At 28.2% G+C, this 25,873-nt stretch overlaps 1 protein-coding gene across 1 annotated transcript in view; it reads left to right on the top strand.

Moving 5' to 3' along the window:
* The window catches only part of LOC143248081 (DNA repair endonuclease XPF-like), a 49,084-nt gene that overhangs the window by 18,139 nt on the left and 5,072 nt on the right, over positions 1-25,873 (top strand). The window contains exons 11-21 of the mRNA XM_076496517.1: positions 2,143-2,196; positions 3,787-3,856; positions 8,442-8,517; positions 8,723-8,865; positions 12,582-12,794; positions 15,569-15,778; positions 17,943-18,079; positions 18,406-18,418; positions 19,347-19,448; positions 19,947-20,033; positions 24,980-25,153. Of these exons, the coding sequence (XP_076352632.1) occupies positions 2,143-2,196; positions 3,787-3,856; positions 8,442-8,517; positions 8,723-8,865; positions 12,582-12,794; positions 15,569-15,778; positions 17,943-18,079; positions 18,406-18,418; positions 19,347-19,448; positions 19,947-20,033; positions 24,980-25,153 (1,279 nt within the window). The remainder of the gene's footprint in view (positions 1-2,142; positions 2,197-3,786; positions 3,857-8,441; positions 8,518-8,722; positions 8,866-12,581; positions 12,795-15,568; positions 15,779-17,942; positions 18,080-18,405; positions 18,419-19,346; positions 19,449-19,946; positions 20,034-24,979; positions 25,154-25,873) is intronic.

The following is a 25,873-nucleotide window of genomic DNA, read 5'->3' as shown; positions in this document are numbered from 1 at the left end:
CTTCAACGTTTACCTCCTTTTCTGATTTTCTGCTCTCTTATGAGGATGACTGCTTTCTCTCTGGTGGAGTGGGTACAGGGACCTCAGGGTAGTTTGGCACTGGGGCGATAGATGACGGAAGGTCTGGATACATGATAGCAGATACAGTCTTGCCAGCCTTTCGTTTGGAAGGGTCTATTATGCAGAAGTAGCAATTACTTGAGTGGTCAGTGGGTTCACTCCAAATTCTTGAAATAGCTAACTTCATGGCTCTCTTTTTCCCCTCTGTACCATCCTGTAAAAGAGCAAAATAAAATTGTCATTATGAAGAATAAATTTATTTCATCCACAACTAATGTGTAAGAGGTTCATGCAAAATATTTTATATGTGATATTTTTTCTATACTATTGGAAATTAAAAAACAAAGTAGAAGATATTTAAATTAGAAAAGGTCTAAAATTTGTGAACTATAAAATCTGAATATTCAAACAAGAAAAATTGTTCATCTTACCTTCTAGTTTGTTTTTTTTCAGTGCTTGCAGGTAAAATGAGGTGCCCAGGGTTTGTTTTGATCCCTGGCAGGCATGCCAAAATATGCCTTGTAGACTTCACACATTTTAGCAGATGCTGTCACAGAGTACTTTTTTGCTCTCATCTTGATAAATTGGCCACATACATAGCATAATGCATCAGGAGAATGCTTGCAGCCTCTTGATGCCCTTTGATAAAATCAGATAGGTCTACATGTTTACTTAGGCAGCTAGAACTAAACTGAAGTGGTGATCCCCTGTGTATATATATTACTATGGAAAGTTCTAGAAAATTCTCATAAGTTCTACAACATTCTAGAAAATTCTTGCAAGTTTTACAACATTCTAGAAAGTTCTTAATTCTTGTAAGTTCAAGAAAATTCTCTATCAACTACTCAGCACTGAATCTACCTGGAATGTTCTGGAAAATGGATAAACTTAAAAATTTTATTACCCAGGTCACAAAAGCAAAGTTTGAAGAGAAAAATAGGTCTTTTCCATTTACTTTAGGCCATAAGCAACTGGGAAATAACACTTTCTGCCCAGGAACAAGAAAAAGTAAAAATTTTGTTACATAGTGTAATAATTGAAATGTGACTGTATATTACAAAATATTAATCCTCTAAAACCACAACCAAGACAGAGAAGACTAAAGGTCAGTTTTATACTACTGGATATATAACATGAGTGCACATGCACCACATCTGTGCAAGCTGTGTAGTGTTAGGTGTGACTAGAAGGCCATTATAATAAAACATAAGAAATGCATGTGTAAATATATACTGTTACTAGACTTAAACTACTTAGACTAAACATTTGTATTTTCGTGTTATAATATGTCGTTATTCTAGTATGAAAAAAACATAATTTTTATTTGTTTCTATTTTTTTTTATTTTACAAGATTGGTCAAGTGACAGATCCCACATGGGTAGGGTATAGAAAATAACACAAAATATAGTCTTAATGAAAACAAACATTTAAAACGTGTTTAAGAGGTCTTAGAAATTACACAAATAATATTTGAGATTTTGGGGCTGAAGAATAGTTTTTTTTTAATCATAACATGAAATCACTTTGAACTCAGACTAATAATGAAACAAACTTGATATTTTCATAAACAAACCTTTATTAAAAAATATTTAATGAAAAATCTGATTTATTTTTGTACAAAATATTTGTAATAATCACCAAAATTATTCACCAAATTTTGTGAAGATACTCATTCTGTATCAAAAGTTAAAGTGCAAATGTGTAGATGAAATTGTATATGTTATACTGAGCCTGTAGTGAAAGGGTTAAGAAATCTTACTCGTGATGTATCACAGACATGGGTTTTCCATGAAGATGATGGCAGGTTAACAGCTTAGGCATTTCATTAGATTTAAAGTAGTTAGCAATCTAGTAATATAAGATAACAAATATTTAATAACAAATCGGTAATTAGACCTATATGACATGTATGTTAAACATGACAGTGATTTTGAATAAAATCATATTGAACTTTGAACCTTTGGAGTAAGATGTATTAAAACATTTATCTTTAAAGTATATGCAGTATTGTCAGTTGGTGAATCTCTAGTATATTAAAAGCTGTAATATGTATATTTACAAACCTTTCATTGAACTTTCAGAACTTTGACCCAGCATGATAGTGTAACATTTTACAGTCTCTTGAAATCTACCAAGTAAGTTAGATTGATACAGTTTATATTGTTTTTAGTAACATATTTATTATATTATTTTTCTGAAAGATTTTCAGATTCTGTATATTAATATATTTTGTCAAGTTGTTTTCACGTGAATTTTTAATTTAACCACAGACAAAAAATGAAAATGTATTGAATATTTTTTTTTTACTACATAACTCCTGATTTCACTTGAGGATAAGTGTAATATTGTCTGGAACAAGTATTTCATTTTTTTTTGGCTAAATCTCTAAATGTAACAGAAATAAGCAAAGTGATTTTGAGAAACTTTATAAAACTTGATTTGAAATTTTCATTATTTGAAAATAGCTAACTAATTCATTTTCTTGTAAAAACAGACATAATATTTGTTGGCTAATTCACACTACGTAACGTCACTCTTATATGTTATGTAAGTTTGGAGTTAAATATTTGGAAGTCATGAGTTTTATGTCAGTAGATGTTTTATGTTGTGCTGGTTGGTAGTTTGTGTGATATTTTATCACATTGAGACTGATAATAGTTTTAATATTAATAAAGATTTTAATAATTCTTGTCACTGTTCTTGTGATGTTGTGATTCATCAAAATATTATGGTTCAAGAGCTTTCCCAGGCTTTCCAGTACATTATTTAAAGCTTGTATGCAAACTTAGAACTTTGTCGACATGAAACAGTTTGACTGTTTCTTTGTATTCTCATAGCTTATGGATATATTTAAAATATATTTCACAAAGTTAATGTTAGTGGTAAATATATATATATATGTATATACTTTAAGAATCTCATTTGTGTGGTAGCAATTAGTTTCTCAGAATACAAATATAGAGGCTAATTGAATGATAGGCTCAGAACTTGTCTAAAGGCTGGTCGTGTATTATATAAGTTGTGTAAAAAAATAACTCACTGAAATAAATTGTTAAAGAGAATAAAAAAAATATATTTTAATTATACAGTAACAGTCAAACATACAAAAGTAATTTTATTAAATAATTTTGGCTTCAAAATGTTTAAACACGATAATTATGGAATATAATTATTATTATATTTTCACTGCATGCTAACTTTGTTATTCTCCTTTTATTATTTTGTTGTGATGAGAGCTCTACTGAAAACCAGCTCATAATTCGGACACTTGTTTTGTGTATATTTATGTAAAGTTAAGGTCAACAAGTAATTAAGAACTTCACGTAATATTCAGAATATTTAACATCAAATGCTCCAACAATCATAAAATTGTATTTAAATATTTGAAAAATATTTTCATGTATAAACATGGAAAATATAATTAATGAGCTTCAAGTTTACTAGTTTAGTTTCTAGCAAGACAGCTTGACATTAATTCGATGTTAAGAATGGCTATGTCTGAATTTTAGTGATCTCCGACCTGGTCAGTTTAGCTTATATGTTACTCACCATGTCAAAGTACCTAATTTTTAATCAATTTTAATCAAATTATTAGATTTATTTGTAGTCTTTACGCTAAATTAAAAACTATCTTATCAAGAAAAAAAACTTGTAATATATGAAATAGTTCTGAAAACTTCTGATGTTTAAAACTTACTGGCATGTGTTCGTTGCATTATTTTCAGGGACAACGTAAGCAATAATTTTCAGATTTCTGATTGGTTGTTTATGGATTCAGCTGAAAGCATGTTTATAGTGAGTAAAATTATTCAAATCTTTATTGTACTTTTATATTTTGATATATTTATGGAATATGTCATAGGAAATTGTTAATCGTTTTTAAAAAGAAATGTGTATTTAAAAATATTGTTTATAAAGATGTTTTTTCTTGCAAAAAAACAAAACAACCAATACTGTTCTTTAATAGGGTTTTATAAGTTTTTTTTTAGATAATTTAGTTTTCAGTTCCTTTTAGGTGTTATACATTTTTTTGTCCCTATTCATTATCCATTTACTTTCTCAATATGTCATGTCATAGAGGTTGTCATCATTTAATTCCTGTAATACATATTGGTGCTTAGAAGGAATTTTAATACAAGTAATAAATGACCTTATAACATTAAGTGTCCAGTTAATGAAAGATAATTAATTTAGTGTTATAAGATTATTTGTTTCTATTATTGTGGTGATTTTCATTAAGTGCTGCATGGAATGATGCATTATTAGTAGCATGTGACTATTCCAGTGTGAATGCAGAAATATCGTGAGGGGAGAGATGTTTTTTTTTTTGCATGTTATATGTACCTGTGTGATCTCTCACATTCTATATTAGACTGAGAATGATATTAATTGGAATTTGCAGAGTGTCTTTCTATCATTTATTTATATTTATATTTTGGGAAGAAAATTTGGGAAATTAATCTGAAACCTTAGATAAAACTTTGAGGAACATGAACATAAAATGTCTTTGATATTGCTGAGGCCTGGCATAGTGTAGTGGTCAAGATGCTTGACTTTCAGTGTGGATTGGAGTTCCATTACTGACCATGCTCATCCTTTCAGCTGTGGAGCATTATAACATGACAGTCAGTTGCACTATTCCATTAGAGTAGCTCAAGAGTTTAAGGTAGCTAGTTTTCACTAGCTGCCTTCTCCCTAGTCTGTCTTTCCTAAATTAGAAATGGCTGTGGCAGGTAACCTTCAAATAGCTTTGTGTAACATTCGATCAACAAAAAAATTGTGTTGTTTCAATGGAAGAAAATGAAAGTTTTTGGTACTTTAATAAGTTTGCTAATTTTTAATATCGGACAGCAAATTCATAAATTTACCTCGTGGTGATTCAGGTGTAAATTTAAGGGTTTTTAATGCTAAAATTCAGGGCTCAATCCCTGTAGCAAGCATAGTACCAATAGCCCATCATGCAATTTTCTGCAAAACTACAAATTGTATCAGCTGATTTATAAGGTGCTACTCTTAATTAAAGAAAAAATGATGAATTTGTATGACCTTGTTATTTACAATTCCTTTAATATAAAATTCTTAACTGGTGTCCTTCGCTCTTAAGTTAACTTTCATTGTTATGTGCTCACCACAGTAAATGTTGAAGCTGGCCAGTTTGTTTGTAATTATTGAGCTGAGTAAGAAATGATGATCTACCTCAAAATTAGTGTTGAGATACAGGCAAAGATGTTGCATTTTATGACCATTGTCAAGTACAGTTGGAAAAACAAATTTTTGTCATTTAGTTTTAATTTTTTCTTTGACTAATGACTTCAATAATTAAGGTCTTATAGAAAATTAAACTGCTGATAAATCACTAGAATAATTAATCATACAGACAACTCACCTCACCTGATTTATGATTCCCAATATGATTTACTTTAGTGGATTCTTTAGCAGGTTGCTCTACAAGCCTGGCATCTGATGCACTACATGACGGTTTACAGTTTTGCACTTTTTTGAACAAGTTGTTAAAAAAACACAGATGAATAAATAATATGATGTATCTATGACAGTTTATTTGTTAAATCTGTAATAAATGGTTGACTTTTTTTTCATAGAAAAAAACTTATAAAGAAAAGAGTGATGATCTGGTGCATCATGTGATATGTTTATTCATCTACCAGTGTAAACTTAACTATAAAACACAGACGACTGTACACATAAAGATTGTTTTATCTTTCATTAAACTCCAGTCTTCACTTATAATTATTTTGCCTAAAGTTTCAAGAATCTGATATAAATATCATGATAGTTTAAATATTAATTTGTTATGAAGTTTAATACTTTAAAACTTGTCATAATTTGACACATTTTAGATATTTCTTAACGTGGAACACACAGAAAGGATTAGTTTGTCATTTGAATAATGAAGAAGATCAGCAGTTTTGGTTTAAGTTCACTTATTAAGTTTGTTTTATTGCAAGTTACAGTAAGCGGTGTTAGGTTTTAGAACAACATTTCAACCACTGGTGCTGTCATTATCAAGCTGTATCATTTTTATTTTTTGTGCAAATTTAATATCACATTGGCAGATCCTAATTAACAGGCCTAAAGCATAAACTTTTTTATGGTGTCACAAAAATTTTTTAATCATTATAAAAACCTAATGTAAGTTTTCCTCACCTTGTATTCAATTCTTATATTAAATGTCTCTTCTGAATATCACTTACCTCATGTAGTCTTGGTTTATGCACTTAACTGTATTGACACGTGTCGTGAGTCAAAGGCCATGTTGTCACATTTGTTGATTTGTATTTAAAATTTTATTTAACAACTATTATGAACTTATGCCAATAAGTTTGGTATCAAATTGTAGATTACATTTTAAATCTTAGTATTATAAATGAGTTTAATCTAAAAGTAAATATTAAAAAAGAAATAAAAAAGTTTGATTTTTATGTGTCACGTGATATATTTAATGCAGCACTGGTTCAAATTATATGTTTGTGATGTCTAAATACAATATACCCTACAGTTTATTACAAATTAGGAACACAAATTACCAGTATGGACAAGTTAGAATATAAAGTGAAAACCTGATATCTGTTCTATTTGCCGAGATATTGATATCAAGCATGGTGATCACACCCCTCTTTTTACATTTTAGGAAGCACTTACATACATCTACTTCTGTCTCTGAGTAACCAATCAAAAGCTCAGAATGACTCTTCTATTAGTAGCTTCCCAGCATTTACGAAACATTCTGGCAAAAAAAAACTTTCTTTATTGTGCTAGATTTGAAAAGGTTGGATGAGACTGTAGTGAGCTTGAAATTTTATACTTTTTTAGACCCAAATACAGCTTAGTTACTAAGTCTGATAGATTATAGTAGAATGATATGGTATTGATATAATTATGTATGATTTTTGATCATATAAAAATCTTTAAAAAGTATTTTGTTTTACATCCTAATCATGAAATTTAATAAGGCTTAACAACATGCATAGTTCATTTTAACTAGAAGATATAATTTTCTGCTATACTTATTTATTTATTGATCGATGTTTTAAGAAAAATAAGTTTAAGAATTTATTTGTTAATACTAATAATGCATATTCATATATAATGTATTATAACTGAAATGTGACTATTTTACAAAATACTAGTCCAGTGAAACACTGCTAAGACAGGTCAGTTTGTAAAGGCCATTTTTATATAATTGGATACAGTAACATTGAGTACAAGTACACTGTCACATAATTGTAGCTTATGTAATGTCAGCCAGGCATGGCTGAATGGGTCAGTATTCTAAAGATAATAATTATATAAATGTATAATGTTATGAGGTTTCAGATATTTAGACTAACCAGTTGTTTTTTTGTGTTATAATTTATTGTCATTTCAAAAAAAAATTATAATTTAATAATTATTTTCCAATTTTTATGGTGATTACAAGGCCAGTCTAATTGACTGAACCCATATATAAAGATTTGATAGTGAAAATAACAGAAAACATATAAAGGTTTTTCTTAAAAATACACTTGATAACCGTCTGGAGGCTATAAAGATTGTGTGCGAAATTTGAAAATTTTCTGATTTCTAAAAAATATTTTTAATATTTGAATGAAAATTACTTTGGATGTTGGATACCACATATTTCAAAAGAAAAATGGCAGGAGAGAAGCATTACTTAAAAAATATAAATTTGTAAAATATAAAAATTGATATTTTGCTAATAAAAGCCTTGTAATATAGAATGATGACCTGCAAAGTTTTGTGAAAATATGCTTATTAATTTAAAAGTTATAGCATGAAAATGATAAAGAATACAAAATGGTTATGAAATTGGTCTCTGAAACTGAGCCCATGCCGAAAAACTTATCAGCGGTCGTTTTTTACGATGGATTTGATGTCCTTATCTTTGAAGACTGGTGCTACTTTACATTGTTATCTAATGCTGAGCCTAATTTATGGCATTATAATTCAATAATTTCTTTTGTGAATGTACTGCAAGATTCAAAATTTTCTAGTCTACATTTAAAAACATTAGCTCTGAATTGTTTTCCAACTGTCCATATCTACAGGGAGATTACTTTGAAATATAAATCAGATAATGGTCAGTTTTGGCTGGGTAAACACAATCGCTACTGAGAACAAAGGTTGGAATGAGTAGGTTAAGAGATTGTGTTTTAGTTTTGTTGAGTCAGTTTTATGTAGCACTTGACCCACTTGCAATTAATAGTCAAAGGATAACCATACATTATCATGGTATATTTTCTTTAAATATTTTGGTACTCAACTTTCATCTTCAGTTTAGCTAAACTGTTAATTACTAGAATTCTTTTATTTTAAGGAGGTAGCATTAGAAGTTAACTTCATGTTGTTTGTCTCCTTCTAGCAAGCCAGAGAACGAGTGTTTGGACCTGAAAGTAAAAGCAAAGTAGTCAAAACTACTAATGGAGAGCAGCCTCAGAGTATGGTTCTCTTTACTATATATTATATTTGTAAAATATAAACATTCTATAATATGTGTGAAAAGGAAATTTTCTTAATAAAGAGATTAACTTAAAAACATTCAAGTTTATAAAAATATTTTTATTTGATGTTCAGAAGAGTAATTTGAGTCACAATATTTTGTGGATAAGGATTTTGTTTTATGATAAATAACTATTTTTCTAGGTATAAAGCCTGAAATTAGTCCAAAATGGTTGGCTTTGGTTGAAACTTTAACTAAAATCCAGCAAGATGTCGCAATAAATAACAAGTTTGCTCCTGTGTTGATTGTAGTTAATGATGAAAAAACACAAACTCAGATTAAAGATGTGAGTATGTGTTGCTTTATTAGGATAGAAGATATGCAGATAGATTAAAGATGCAAGAGTGTGTTGCTTTATTAGGATAGAAGATATGCAGATAGATTAAAGATGCAAGAGTGTGTTGCTTTATTAGGATAGAAGATATGCAGATAGATTAAAGATGTAAGTGTGTGTTGCTTTATTAGTATGGAGGATATGCAGATAGATTAAAGATGAAAGTGTGTGTTGCTTTATTAGGACAGAGGATATGAACATAGGTTAAAGATGTCAGTATGTGTTGTATTATTAGGATAGAAGAGATGAATATAGGTTAAAGATGTCAGTATGTGTTGTATTATTAGGATAGAAGATATGAATATGGGTTAAATGTGTAAGTATGTGTTGCTTTATTAGGACAGAAGATATGCAGATAGATTAAAGATGTCAGTATGTGTTGCATTATTAGGATAGAAGACATGAACATAGATTAAAGATGTAAGTATCTGTTGCTTTATTAGGACAGAAGATATGCAGATAGATTAAAGATGTAAGTATGGGATGTTTTGAAAGGTATAAAGCTACACAGACTAAAAACCGTTAATTGTAATTATTTGAGAATAAGGTGAAAGTTATAATACTTTATAAAAGATGTTTCTTTTTTTAGCAAATTGGTTTGAAATTAAGTGTGAGAGTTTGTTCATGTGTTACATGTTGAAGTTTATTAATTTTTTTATTTGTTGTAGCATTATAAAATTTTATTGAAGTTGGATTTTTAAAAAGATGTTACAAATATGACAGTAATTTTTGATGTACTGAAATAAAGAGAAAAGGTTGGCATGCAATACAAAGTAAGACTTAAAGAACCAGGAAACTAATTTTAAAACAAATCAACTATCAGAATTGACCTGCAAATTTTAATCGGTTAAATGTTTATATAACCCTTTTGCAATTGGCTTGGTATGGCATACATGATTTGTTTACACATTTGCACACATTAAGTATTTACACTATAACTTTTGATACAGCATGTTTATCATCACAAAATTTGGTAGACTTTTAGTGAAGCTTACAAGTATTTTGTATACAAAAATTCAAATTTTTTAATGAAATATTTTTACAAAAGATTTGTTTGCAGAAATGGAGGCTATTTCATTACTAGTCTGAGTGCAAAGTGGTTTCATGTTATGATTAAGAAAATTATTCTTCATCCTGAAAATCTCAAATATTATTTATGTAATCTATAAAACCTCCTAAATACATTTCAAATGTTTGTTTCAGTAAAATTTTATATTTTATGTTATTTTTCTATAACTATGTGGGGTTTTCACTTGACCAACCTTGTAACCATCATAAAAAGTGGGAAATATTGTTTTTTTAGAATGGTTACATTATAATGGTTACATATTATAACACGAAAATACAAATGATTAGTCTAAGTGGCATAAGTCTCATAATGCTATATATGACATATATATTTATTATATTTTATCATATTGACCTTCTAATTACACCTAGCTAACATTACGTAACTTGCATTGATGTGGTGCATGTGCATTCAAGTCGCATGACCAGTAATATAAAACTGATTTTCAGTCTTCCCTGTCTTGGCTGTGTTTAAGTTGACTAATATTTTGTAATATACGGTTACATTTCAGTTATTATATATTATATATGTATATAGATTATTACTATTTAGAAATATATTAAATTTATTTTTCTTTAAATATAGAAGAATAAATAAAGAAGTAAAACTTAGTTATCTCTTCTTGCTACAACCTTTGAACTCAGATGCTGCTGGATGCAGGTTGCTAAGCCTTTTAAAACTTTGCACAATTTTTTTTTTTAGGTTTTATTTATACAATTGAATGACCAAAAAATCATAAGTAACTATATTGATAGCATAGAATTTCACTTTAATCTATTAAACATTGTAACTAAGATGTATTTACATTTTAAAAAATATGAAACTTCAAGTAGACCAGAGACACAACCTACCTTCTTGAAATCTTTGTTGAAAAGAAAGTGGTAGCCTTTTCATGGACTAAACTTGCTGAGAAAACCACTAGGTGGACATTCTAAGCAGTTGATTGGTTATTCACATCTCATATATTGAAGTAAGTGTATATAAAAACAGTTTCCAAAAATGGAAAGAGGTGACAGACCCTGAGTCGGGTCGTTTGATTTCATGTTCATATTTACTTTGACTTCTGCCTTTCGGGATGGGACCTGGCCGTTCTCTCCTTTGCTGCCTTTGCCTCGGTCTAGGATAACATTAAGAATGACCTCCTTCACCCAAAAAAAGAGTAAAAAATTATTTAATAAATAAATAAATAAAACTAAACCTAATAACCTTTTACTAAAGGGGATGAAGAGGAACCACAACGTTCCTGAACACCCCAGTTGGAGAGAGAATTCTTATGATTTCTCTCTCTCTAAACTAAACCCCTGCCACGTTAGTTTGCGTTTGCGGAAAGAGATGAACAGGGCAGGGCCACTGTGTTTGATTCAGTACATAAATAAACCATATCTCAGCAAAATGAAAAGGATATGAGGTTCTTATTTTATATTCTAGCTTGTAAATATTAAGTAATCTGAGTTCCTAATTTCTACGAAATTATAGACTTAGTATTTTGACATTACAAACATCTAATTTTAAACAGTGCTGCATTCAACATACTACATGACTTATTAAAATTATATTTGAATGTTTTCTTTAAGTATTCACTTTTAAATTACAAAATTAACCCATGCATAATATTAAAGTTTTAATTATAATCTACAGTTTGATTCCAAACTTATTTACATAAATTCATAAAATAGTAACTCAATAAAATTTTGAATGCAAGTCAACAAATGCGATGACATGGTTTTTGAACCTTGACCCATTGCAAAAGAGTTAACTAAAAAACTGTCATCACTTTTAAAACACACTGAGTGTAATTCTACTAAGATAGCAAATGGGATACCTTATTATTCAGCTTTATTTATTAAGCTTTCAGTGAAAATACTGGAAACTCCTATTTGTTGTTTGAACAATATTTATATAATAATAGTTATATATATATATGGTTATCTAAACAATATTTATATTTAAATTATGAGTTGAAGAATATTTGATTGTAATAATTTCTCCTTAACTTGTCATTAATATTACAGGGAGAAACTTAAACTTTCTTATGTTTCACAGAAATACACTTATCCAGATTTTAAGAAGAAAGTGTTTGATTAAAGACATGAGTGGAATATAAACAAGATAATGAAAATTAGAAATCAACATTTAATATTAGTTTAAGCTGAATTTTTCCTATTAAAATTACACTTGATGATATTTATCATCTCAAAATTGGTATATTTGTTTTTTTAATAGAATTATACTATTGACATTTAAGTATTTAAGAATTATCTCTAAGGGAAAAAAAAAACTGTAAAATATTTCCTGTTTAGAAATTAAGTTTATTTTATAATGAAATGTGGATGTAATTATTGTGAGCAAATAGCTGAAACTTTAAAGGAATTTGGTGATTGAACAAAAATGTATTAACTGAAACTGCAGATAAAAGTGGAATATGAATTAAATAATTAAAGTAGGAACTTATTATTTACTGTAAATTTAAATTGAATTTTCCTGGAATTTTTTTGTATAAAGATAAATGATGTCTAATGATTTAGACTAAAATTTTTTAGTTTGTACTGAAATATGAAATACATGATATCATAAAGTAAACATGGCCTTCTTTTTCTAGTTACTGTGTAGTGGAGCAGATGTTTTATTAAATCGTCTCTATAATCGGTTGTTATGTCCCGATCTTAAAGATTCTACATCAGAGAATTACAAACTATCAAAACTACCAAAACAAAACAGGAAGAAAAAGAAAAAGCTAGAAGTAAAGAATGAAAGAACTTTGACACAGATGGCTGCACCTGATCCTGTTCATTCAGAGGAAAATGTAAACCTTGTAAGTAATTTCTTTTGGTGTAGAAATAAATTTTGTTTTGTGATGTGATATGACAGGATTTTACATGGAATTTTATGTTAAATAAACATAATTTTCTCGATACACTTGTTTTTTTCATAGGTTTTCGAGTTTTTGTCAAAGTGTTAAGCGTATCTACAGTTTAATAATTTTATATTTTCAGTTATGTATAGGTTAGTTAAAAATATCTAAGGATTATATTGTAATTTACACAGAGAGTTTCCAAAAGTAATTAATTTAAATAATTTTTTAAGAATGTAAATAGCTTAGTAGTGACAATGGATGAAAGACAGGGCATTTTTCTTAATGCAGCTATATGTATTTTGTTACACAATATAAAGTTGTCAGGTTTTCATCAGGTTACATTCTGTGGAGTATGTGTCTGTAATTTATTGGTGATAAATTTCAACAACAAATGGGCATTACATAATCCACTTTTTTTTAAATAATATATTCAAACAAGTCAAACATATGTACAAAACTTTATGCCTTTAGTTATCTCAGTTGTATCCAGAGCTTTAGTTAATTGTTTCTTTATTGTCAAATACCCCAAGTTGGGTTCAATTACTGTAGGACAAATACCATTTGAAAGGACAAATTATCCTGCAGTACTCTGTTGTTACAATACAAGGCTGTGATACTCTCTTTAAAATCACCATTATAACTGTTGATTATCACAGTTGTATTCAGAGTTTTAAGTAATTTTTTTTTTCATTGAAAACCACACAGACTATGTCAATTACTTTAAAATACCCTTTGACAAGACAAGTTATTGTCCTCTACTCTGTTATTACAATAAAGTCAGTGATAATTTACATTACTCTATGGGTTATTACATTTGTATACAAAGCTTTAAATAATTCTCTTTTACATCAAAAGTCCACACAAGCTGGTTTGGTTACTTTAGATCCCATTTGATGAGTTGATTATTCTTTTCTACTCTTTTTATTATAAAACAATCTGTGGTTATTACAGTTTAAGTCTTCACTGTACACTCTTTATAACTAAATTCATGATCACGCAGTCTAACTTCATCTTATTTATATTTTCACAAACTTTATTTTTACTTACATTTTGTACATGCATGCGTGTACAAAATGTAACAGACAAGAAAATCTACAGACATCTAGTAACAACAGTAATGTTGTTATTATGTTTAAACATAATAAGAAAGACTTCGAAATTTTGAATAAAATGATACCAACAATATTACAAGAATTGTACTACCTACATAATGTATGACTTGCACCGAGTTACGTAACGAAACCTATCACAACTATGACTTGTACTGAGTTACGTAACGAAACTTATCACAACTATGACTTGTACTGAGTTACGTAACGAAACTTATCACAACTATGACTTGTACTGAGTTACGTAACGAAACTTATCACAACTATGACTTGTACTGAGTTACGTAAGGAAACTTATCACAACTATGACTTGTACTGAGTTACGTAAGGAAACTTATCACAACTATGACTTGTACTGAGTTACGTAAGGAAACTTATCACAACTATGACTTGTACTGAGTTATGTAGGAAACTTATCACAACTATGACTTGTACTGAGTTACATAACGAAACTTATCACAACTATGACTTGTACTGAGTTACATAACGAAACTTATCACAACTATGACTTGTACTGAGTTACGTAACAAAACTTATCACAACTATGACTTGTACTGAGTTACGTAACGAAACTTATCACAACTATGACTTGTACTGAGTTACGTAAGGAAACTTATCACAACTATGACTTGTACTGAGTTACGTAACGAAACTTATCACAACTATGACTTGTACTGAGTTACGTAACGAAACTTATCACAACTATGACTTGTACTGAGTTACGTAAGGAAACTTATCACAACTATGACTTGTACTGAGTTACATAAGGAAACTTATCACAACTATGACTTGTACTGAGTTACATAAGGAAACTTATCACAACTATGACTTGTACTGAGTTACGTAAGGAAACTTATCACAACTATGACTTGTACTGAGTTACATAACGAAACTTATCACAACTATGACTTGTACTGAGTTACATAACGAAACTTATCACAACTATGACTTGTACTGAGTTACATAACGAAACTTATCACAACTATGACTTGTACTGAGTTACATAACGAAACTTATCACAACTATGACTTGTACTGAGTTACATAACGAAACTTATCACAACTATGACTTGTACTGAGTTACGTAACAAAACTTATCACAACTATGACTTGTACTGAGTTACATAACGAAACTTATCACAACTATGACTTGTACTGAGTTACGTAACGAAACTTATCACAACTATGACTTGTACTGAGTTACGTAAGGAAACTTATCACAACTATGACTTGTACTGAGTTACGTAAGGAAACTTATCACAACTATGACTTGGACTGAGTTACATAAGGAAACTTATCACAACTATGACTTTTAAAATATTTAACTTCCAACACCCTAATTATGAAAATTAAATAATTATTAAATAGTGAATTACAAAATAATAACTCTTAAACTGAATTGTCTTGTATACCCAACAATAAGTTCCTCTTCAAGAAAAATCATTAGATCTTAATCTTAAAACTTCCATCCACTCTGAAAAGTATTGAAGAAAAAGTAATTCTGGTGGTAGTTTTGTTAATTTAATGAATAAATGGTTTGAAAAGAAGGGCGATTTTATGTGTTAGTATGCTGTAAACATAAATAGAATTAGATAATGATATTATCACTTCTTTTTTGGAACAGAGTGATGATTCTTCAGAGAGAGATGAGCAGATTGCTTCCACTGAACCTTCGAAAAACACCTCAGAAGAGCCTGTGATAGTTCAGCCAACAATAATTTATCCCCTCCATGGAGAAAAAGACCCACTTGGTTTGCAGTCGATACTGACAGAATTCTCCCCAAAGTACATTGTATTGTATGATGCAGATGTAGGGGTTGTGAGACAACTTGAAGTAAGTTTACTCTAGTTTACTTATTTTTAATCTTTCTTTAAATCGCAATTATACTTTTCCATTTTAAGATTGACTATACCGCTTGTGGTGGCAAAGAGTGGCATAGCAGGTTTAAGCTTGTAACTTGTCTGACTATTGTTTGTAGTGGCACAGTTTAGTAGCAGGTTTAAGCTTGTAACTTGTCTGACTACTGTTTATAATGGCACAGTTTAGTAGCAGATTTAAGCTTGTAAGTTGTCTGACTATTGTTTGTAATGGCACAGTTTAGTAGCAGATTTAAGCTTGTAAGTTGTCTGACTATTGTTTGTAATGGCACAGTTTAGTAGCAGATTTAAGCTTGTAAGTTGTCTGACTATTGTTTGTAATGGCACAGTTTAGTAGCAGGTTTAAGCTTGTAACTTGTCTGACTATTGTTTGTAGTGGTACAGTTTAGTAGCATGTTTAAGCTTGTAACTTGTCTGACTACTGTTTATAATGGCACAGTTTAGTAGCAGATTTAAGCTTGTAAGTTGTCTGACTATTGTTTGTAATGGCACAGTTTAGTAGCAGATTTAAGCTTGTAAGTTGTCTGACTATTGTTTGTAATGGCACAGTTTAGTAGCAGGTTTAAGCTTGTAACTTGTCTGACTATTGTTTGTAGTGGTACAGTTTAGTAGCATGTTTAAGCTTGTAACTTGTCTGACTACTGTTTATAATGGCACAGTTTAGTAGCAGATTTAAGCTTGTAAGTTGTCTGACTATTGTTTGTAATGGCACAGTTTAGTAGCAGGTTTAAGCTTGTAACTTGTCTGACTACTGTTTATAATGGCACAGTTTAGTAGCAGATTTAAGCTTGTAAGTTGTCTGACTATTGTTTGTAATGGCACAGTTTAGTAGCAGGTTTAAGCTTGTAACTTGTCTGACTATTGTTTGTAGTGGCACAGTTTAGTAGCAGGTTTGAGCTTGTAACTTGTCTGCAATGATTTGAATGTAAGCTTTATCAACTAACTCTATCCAGTCTGGTCATCTTACAAATCTGACAAACTGAAAATTTTTATAAAAACTCGCATTGTACATCCTTAACTTTATATTAACATAGATTAAACTTATGACTTTTTATATTTTATTAGAGGTGTAGAAACTGTTTTTGTCTCTATTTCAAGTTTAAATCCACAGTTGTGGTTTTATTTCTGGTTAACTATTTCACTGATACTGTTTCCCAGTATCTTGAACCTAATTTATTGTACAGTTATACTGTTGTTATTTTTTACAGATAAAAGTAACAGATCAGTATTTTTGTAAACTACTCAGTTACTGATTTATTCACCATATTCTGATTTATTCTTTCATCATGAACTGAAAGAAAATCGTACTATTATCTTAAACATTGTTATTAGTCTGTGACATTATTCTAGGCATACAAACTTTTATTATTTAAATGTATCATACACACATTTCATAAAGTATTGGAAGAAGGAAAATAGAGATTAATTTTGCTTTCAATCTCTATTGGTTAGTGGGGTTTGGGCTTCTTATAATTATGTTTCAAAGGACGTAAAGCTTAAGACTGACACTCGCTACTCCAATGTTTGTGATATTATAAATAAATACTCTCAGTAGCTTGTACTGTTATCTTGTAGTTTACAGTGTTTTGTTTCTATACTATTCATTACCATATGTTACTGGTATCTTGTGTTGAATGTTGGGACAGTAACCTCATGTTGATTGGTAACCAGTTGTAAAAAAAAAGTGAAAAATGTTACATTAACTCTAACATTCTTGGCATGTTTCTATAGTATTCACTTCTGGTTTGGCTGACATTTTACACCATATATGAAATCATTTTATATTTTTATTCTGTTACAACACTAACCAGATGTGACACAAATATTAGGTGAAATTATTAATTAGTGAGATTAATTGCAATGGTATCTTTGTTTACATTTCTAAATTGAATCTGATGTTATTAGGGGCCGCAAAATAAAGTTATGGATATTCAAGTTATTTGGTGCATAAACATGCTTAAAAGGGTTGACAGGCCTGAGGGCCTCATCAGTAATTCTAAGAATGAAGTATATATGGAAATAGCCTACACAGGAATTGGATTTTTATGTAGTAGGTTCTCAAACTTATTGTGCTTGAATGTGTAAGAGCTGGTAAGTAAACTGCCTTACATGTATTGTAGATCTATCAAGCATTTAGACCACATCTGTCTGTGCAAGTATATCTTTTAATGTATCAAGGCTCGGCAGAAGAACAGAGATACTTGACGGCACTCAGGAAGGAAAAAGAGGCGTTGAATTACTCGAGAAGGAAAGAGAAGTAAGTAGAATTACACACTTGCTGAGTGTGTGTGTTAATTATATTACAAGGCATTGTATGTGTAACTGAATATAATAAGATGACTGAACAAAAGTGTACTAGTTTCAAAGTGATGTCCACCTGTAAATGAATGTTAAGTATCACAAGAATAATAGTGACATCATTCAGTGTGATATCTTTCTCGTGAAAAGACATGAACACCAAAGGAAGGGAATCATTGTTTAACAATAATGATTGATTACCTATGTGGTAATTAAAAATATTGACCTTCTTGACTTTGTTCAATGACTACCATTTATAGTTTTAGCTTGTTTTAACTATGTTAGCTTGTCTTTTGTGGTAATTAGTTGTTTAACTATGTTAGCTTGTCTTTTGTTGGAATCAGTGATACTTCATATAAGTTGAAAATCCATATCACTAAACATTAGAGATAAAGTTGTTATTAGATAATGTATATTTATTTGTATGTTGTTCATTATTGTTCTATTTTATCTGTTCAAGGTTTTTATGTAATAACAAATGCCAACATGTTAATTGTAGATAGGAAATAATGGTTTTCCTTGAGATTTATTTATGCATATAAATAAAAGGAATTTATTTAAAACTAATTGACACTATTAATTTAACATTATTAGTTTGGACAAGTGTGTTTGAAAAGCATTAGAGTACTGCATCTGGCTGTTCTTATGAAATTCTTTTGTTATGTCATCAACATATTTGTGTGCTGTTTAATTATTTGTTTCTTACTGTTTAATGAATTCTTCTCTCCTTATTAACTACTAACAAATAATTTTGTGATAACACTGATAAAGGAAATTATCAGCTAATTCTAGTTTTAGATTAATAATATTTTTGGAATTAAAAAAAAAAACGACTTCTTGTGAAATATTATATACTAAGTTTTCCCAAGTGACAATCCTTGGCATTAATATATGCCAATATAATATATTCTACCTAATACGAGCTTATTTTGAATGTCTTTTCTAGATGATTTTATAAAGAAGCTATAATGATTTTTATGATATTGTTACAATGAAATTTAAAGTCTACCTCTTCTTTGAGTAAAACTTAAAAGTTTAGTCTACGACTGGCTATATTTGAGCATCATTTGTCCACTCTTAAGGATAAACTGTAGAATTTTTTTCTTCTTTTAGTAGGCTTCTAATGTTTAGTTATTACACATTTTCTTCATCGTAAACTCAAATTACAATAACATTAATGGTTGATTTGTATTTAATTTAAATTAATATTGGTTATTGCATGCTAGTCTGTGGTTGTACCAGAGGACTGTCTTGGCATGACACCAGCAAATCAGACAATCAACACTGGAAATGCTGAAGGAGCAATACATTTTCCATGCCAGCAAAAAGTATGTTACATTTCTTATTAAAAGCTGTGAGTGTTTCTCGTAAGGCCTTTAATTTCTCATTTCAGTTTATAAGCAAGATATTATGTTATCGTATTAGAGGAAGCATCATCTTTGCTATAAAGTAGCATGTATTCTTTCATGTAACCTATTAATGTTTACCATTTGTAAAAGGACATGGTGTATTTTGGACAGTATCTTTCCTTCAAGAAATTTTGACTAAAGACTGTGAAAAAGCTGTAGTTTTGTAATATATTACACATACCTTTAAAATTCTCAGTTTTAGTTCAGATGCTCCAAGTATATAGAATCGTAATGATTCAATGGTAAATATGAATGTTTATGATGCTAAAAATAAAAATACAATATATTGAACCAAATAAATTAGGAACAGTCATCGTAAATGTTGGTTGGCAACATAGATTATTAATTTGTTTATATTTTTTCAGTATTAAATTACTTATTTATTCTCTTGTTTCTGTTCTGCTTGATTCTTTACAGGTTATTGTTGATCTTCGAGAATTCCGAAGTGACCTACCATCTCTCATTCATAGAAGGGGTATAGAAGTAGAACCTATTACATTAGAGGTACTTGGGAAAGCTTCCAATTTTTGTATCTGTGTGTGAGAATATCATATTTGTCTTCACTGAAATTAACCCTTAATAATTTCAGTATGCAGGGGTATGAGAAAGGGATAACACTTTTTTTCCCTTAGACAATAAAAGATCTTTTCAAAGATAAGTATTTATTTTCTAGTCAGTCACATAATCCCCAGCATTATGACATAATAACAATATGTCATCTTTTAATTAAGCTTTCAATTCATCATAGATAGAAAGAAACGTCTTTTGGGACACCGAATTCTGTGGGAGCAGTTTTGATATCATTGATATTTTTGAAGATTTTATCACTGAGAAAGAGCTGCATCATCCTGAATAAATAGTAATCTGAAGGGGCAAAGGGCCCTGTAAGGAGAGCATGTGAGACAGGACTTACCAGTCCAAATCTCTGATGATGTTCTGAGCTATTTGTGCATTGTCATGTTGCAGGAAGACCCCTTTTCAGTTGATTAGTGCTGAATGTTTTTCAATGAAATCCTGGGGCAAACAGTTTGGTTGTTGACAATAAAGGTCTACAATTGTAGTCTAATTTGGCTTCAGTAACCCAATGTGAATTACCCCAATTCTGTACTACCAAATGGACAACAAGACTAACAAGGTTTTTTGCAAGTGTAAACCTAGTTTGGTTGTCAGAATTGGGTTTAGGCCATGGATAAGCTACTGATTCTTCCACTTGATGTTGACATGAGGAACCTATTTTTTAGCTCCTGTGAAAAATCCAGTGAATAAAAAAAATTCTTTCTCGTGTCTGCTTGTCAATGTATTGCCAATTGTTATGCACTGGGCTTTGTTGTCATCTGACAGATTTGGTGGAACCAAAATTCCTTGTCTGTTGACCTCTCAATCTGTTTAAGATGTTCTTGAACACTAGACCAAAAAGAATTTTCTGACAAGATGGATTGACAGGGATCTGACCTAACCTCTAAACTCTGGAGGTCATTGTCCACCTGTACTAGTCTTCATGCAATAACAATCTGAGATTTCAAAATCACCTTACCTAAATTTTCTGAACCAATGCTGACATTTGCAGACACACTCGAAGGATTTTTATAAATCTCGCTAATGTTTTTGGATGCCTTCATTGCCTTGTTACGTTTATGAAACTTAAAGTATTCAATGTCAAACATGATTCTTGTTAGGATTATGGTCAGTCACTATTTGTGATTAGAAGAAAACTGTTTTTGTTAACAGCAAATTGGTAGACAAGTGGGCTCTCTTGCCTACTAAATAAAATTCACCCCAAAGTAACAAAAGCACATAATTATGAATGTTTGAATTTAAGGTAGCAAAAATGACATTCCTTTCTGGTAGTCTCTACTGACTTTAATTGCACAGTTAAAAACAAAAATGCATCAAAAATTCCAAAATAATTGGGGAAAGTTTTAAAAATATTACACATGTAGTGAAAAAGAGGATGCCCCAGATGCCCCAATTAGGTAGTAGCTTCATGATGAAAAAAAGCTGTATAATTAATTATTATTGATGTATTAACTACTAGAATTAAAAAGTGTACATTAAATTATTATTTTGATATATTCACTACTGGAATTAAAAAGTGTACAATTAAATTACTATTTTGATATATTAACTATTGGAATTAAAAGTGTACAATTAAATTACTATTTTGATATATTAACTACTGGAATTAAAAAGTATACAATTAAATTATTATTTTGATATATTTACTATTGGAATTAAAAAGTGTACAATTAAATTACTATTTTGATATATTAACTACTGGAATTAAAAAGTATACAATTAAATTATTATTTTGATATATTTACTATTGGAATTAAAGCGTACAATTAAATTATTATTTTGATATATTTACAACTGAAATTAAAAAGTATACAATTAAATTATTATTTTGATATATTTACAACTGAAATTAAAACAGTGTACAATTAAATTATTATTTTGATATATTTACTATTGGAATTAAAAAAGTATACAATTAAATTATTATTTTGTTATATTTACAACTGAAATTAAAACAGTGTACAATTAAATTATTATTTTGATATATTTACTATTGGAATTAAAAAAGTATACAATTAAATTATTATTTTGTTATATTTACAACTGAAATTAAAACAGTGTACAATTAAATTATTATTTTGATATATTTACTATTGGAATTAAAAAAGTATACAATTAAATTATTATTTTGTTATATTTACTATTCGAATTAAAAAAGTATACAATTAAATTATTATTTTGTTATATTTACTATTGGAATTAAAAAGTTTACAATTAAATTATTATTTTGTTATATTTACTATTGGAATTAAAAAAGTGTACAATTAAATTATTATTTTGTTATATTTACTATTGGAATTAAAAAGTGTACAATTAAATTATTATTTTGATATATTTACTATTGGAATTAAAAAGTGTACAATTAAATTATTATTTTGATATATTAACTACTAGAATTAAAAAGTGTACAATTAAATTACTATTTTGATATATTAACTATTGGAATTAAAAAGTGTACAATTAAATTATTATTTTGATATATTTACTATTGGAATTAAAAAGTGTACAATTAAATTACTATTTTGATATATTAACTACTGGAATTAAAAAGTATACAATTAAATTATTATTTTATATGCAAAAAACGGCTCGTTTGGGCTGAGAAAATTATTATTATTATTATTTTGATATATTTACTATTGGAATTAAAGCATACAATTAAATTATTATTTTGATATATTTACAACTGAAATTAAAAAGTATACAATTAAATTGTTATTTTGATATATTTACAACTGAAATTAAAACAGTGTACAATTAAATTATTATTTTGATATATTTACTATTGGAATTAAAAAAGTATACAATTAAATTATTATTTTGTTATATTTACTATTGGAATTAAAAAGTTTACAATTAAATTATTATTTTGTTATATTTACTATTGGAATTAAAAAAGTATACAATTAAATTATTATTTTGTTATATTTACTATTGGAATTAAAAAGTTTACAATTAAATTATTATTTTGTTATATTTACTATTGGAATTAAAACATGTACAATTAAATTATTATTTTGATATATTTACTATTGGAATTAAAAAAGTGTACAATTAAATTATTATTTTGATATATTTACTATTGGAATTAAAAAGTGTACAATTAAATTATTATTTTGATATATTTACTATTGGAATTTAAAAGTGTACAATTAAATTATTATTTTGTTATATTTACTATTGGAATTAAAAAAGTGTACAATTAAATTATTATTTTGATATATTTACTATTGGAATTTAAAAGTGTACAATTAAATTATTATTTTGTTATATTTACTATTGGAATTAAAAAGTGTACAATTAAATTATTATTTTGATATATTTACTATTGGAATTAAAAAGTGTACAATTAAATTACTATTTTGATATATTAACTACTGGAATTAAAAAGTATACAATTAAATTATTATTTTTATATGCAAAAACGGCTCGTTTGGGCTGAGAAAATTATTATTATTATTATTTTGATATATTTACTATTGGAATTAAAGCATACAATTAAATTATTATTTTGATATATTTACAACTGAAATTAAAAAGTATACAATTAAATTGTTATTTTGATATATTTACAACTGAAATTAAAACAGTGTACAATTAAATTATTATTTTGATATATTTACTATTGGAATTAAAAAAGTATACAATTAAATTATTATTTTGTTATATTTACTATTGGAATTAAAAAGTTTACAATTAAATTATTATTTTGTTATATTTACTATTGGAATTAAAAAAGTATACAATTAAATTATTATTTTGTTATATTTACTATTGGAATTAAAAAGTTTACAATTAAATTATTATTTTGTTATATTTACTATTGGAATTAAAACATGTACAATTAAATTATTATTTTGATATATTTACTATTGGAATTAAAAAAGTGTACAATTAAATTATTATTTTGATATATTTACTATTGGAATTAAAAAGTGTACAATTAAATTATTATTTTGATATATTTACTATTGGAATTTAAAAGTGTACAATTAAATTATTATTTTGTTATATTTACTATTGGAATTAAAAAAGTGTACAATTAAATTATTATTTTGATATATTTACTATTGGAATTTAAAAGTGTACAATTAAATTATTATTTTGTTATATTTACTATTGGAATTAAAAAAGTGTACAATTAAATTATTATTTTGATATATTTACTATTGGAATTAAAAAGTGTACAATTAAATTATTATTTTGATATATTTACTATTGGAATTAAAAAAGTGTACAATTAAATTATTATTTTGTTATATTTACTATTGGAATTAAAAAGTGTACAATTAAATTATTATTTTGATATATTTACTATTGGAATTAAAAATTGTACAATTAAATTATTATTTTGATATATTTACTATTGGAATTAAAAAGTGTACAATTAAATTATTATTTTGTTATATTTACTATTGGAATTAAAAAAGTGTACAATTAAATTATTATTTTGTTATATTTACTATTGGAATTAAAAAGTTTACAATTAAATTACTATTTTAATATATTAACCACTGAAATTAAAAAGTATGCAATTAAATTATTATTTTGTTATATTTACTATTGGAATTAAAAAGTGTACAATTAAATTATTATTTTGATATATTTACTGTTGGAATTTAAAAAGTGTACAATTAAATTAGTATTTTGATATATTTACTACTGGAATTAAAAAAGTGTACAATTAAATTATTATTTTTAATATATTTACTACTGGAATTAAAATGTGTACAATTAAATTATTTTAATGTATTTGCTACTGGAATTACTATTTGGACTTGGCTCTTAAAAGACGTGTTGAAACACTACCTTCAGATTATATATTTTGAATGAAACATTAATCATTTAGATTCTTTGATTGTATTTTACCCAAGGTTGGAGATTACATATTGACACCAGAGATGTGTGTGGAAAGAAAAAGCCTTAATGACCTGATTGGCTCTTTAAATAATGGTCGACTGTATAGCCAAACCCAGGCAATGAGTCGTTACTACAAACAACCAATTTTATTGATTGAGTTTGATCAAACCAAAGCATTTTCTCTGCAGGTGGGTGAAATTAATAAGAATTTGTAACGTTGTGAATAAGGTATACACAGTGTATATGTTTTCCAAACATTTTATTTCACCATCAGTATAATTATCAGAACATAAAATACATTAATACTTAAAATTATACATGTTTTAAAAGGCCTAGCCTCTTCCTTAAAAGGATATGAAACCTGTTACATTAGAAGTATTTGTGTATACTTAGAAGGTGATTATTAATGGACTGCATCTGTCTAGGAAGGTTTTAAATGATGTTTTGAGCCGCTAATGCAGATTTGTGTTACTGATTCTACAACATCTGAAGGCAACCCATTTCAAAGACCAATCACCTTATTTGGAAAATGAAAGTGTCTTAGCTGAAGATGACTTCTACCCTGCAAAAATCTGTATTTGTATCCCTTAGTCCAACTATTCTCACAGTTACGTATGAAAAATGACACATGAACACTATCAATTCCCATTACAATCATAAGCACCTTAGTAAATCAGATCCTCCCTAATTTCTTTTTTCAAGAGAAAACAATTTGAGAGATATCTTCCTCTTCTCATGTGACAACCCTTCCAACACCGGCATCATTCTGACAATCCTTCTATCACAGGCATCATTCTGACAACCTTTCTATCACCGGCATCATTCTGACAACCCTTCTATCACCGGCATCATTCTGACAACCCTTCTATCACAGGCATCATTCTGACAACCCTTCTATCACAGGCATC

This window comes from Tachypleus tridentatus, chromosome 4 (genome assembly GCF_004210375.1).
Source record: "Tachypleus tridentatus isolate NWPU-2018 chromosome 4, ASM421037v1, whole genome shotgun sequence".
Lineage (NCBI taxonomy): Eukaryota > Metazoa > Arthropoda > Merostomata > Xiphosura > Limulidae > Tachypleus > Tachypleus tridentatus.
This window is presented reverse-complemented; position numbering and strand designations above follow the sequence as displayed.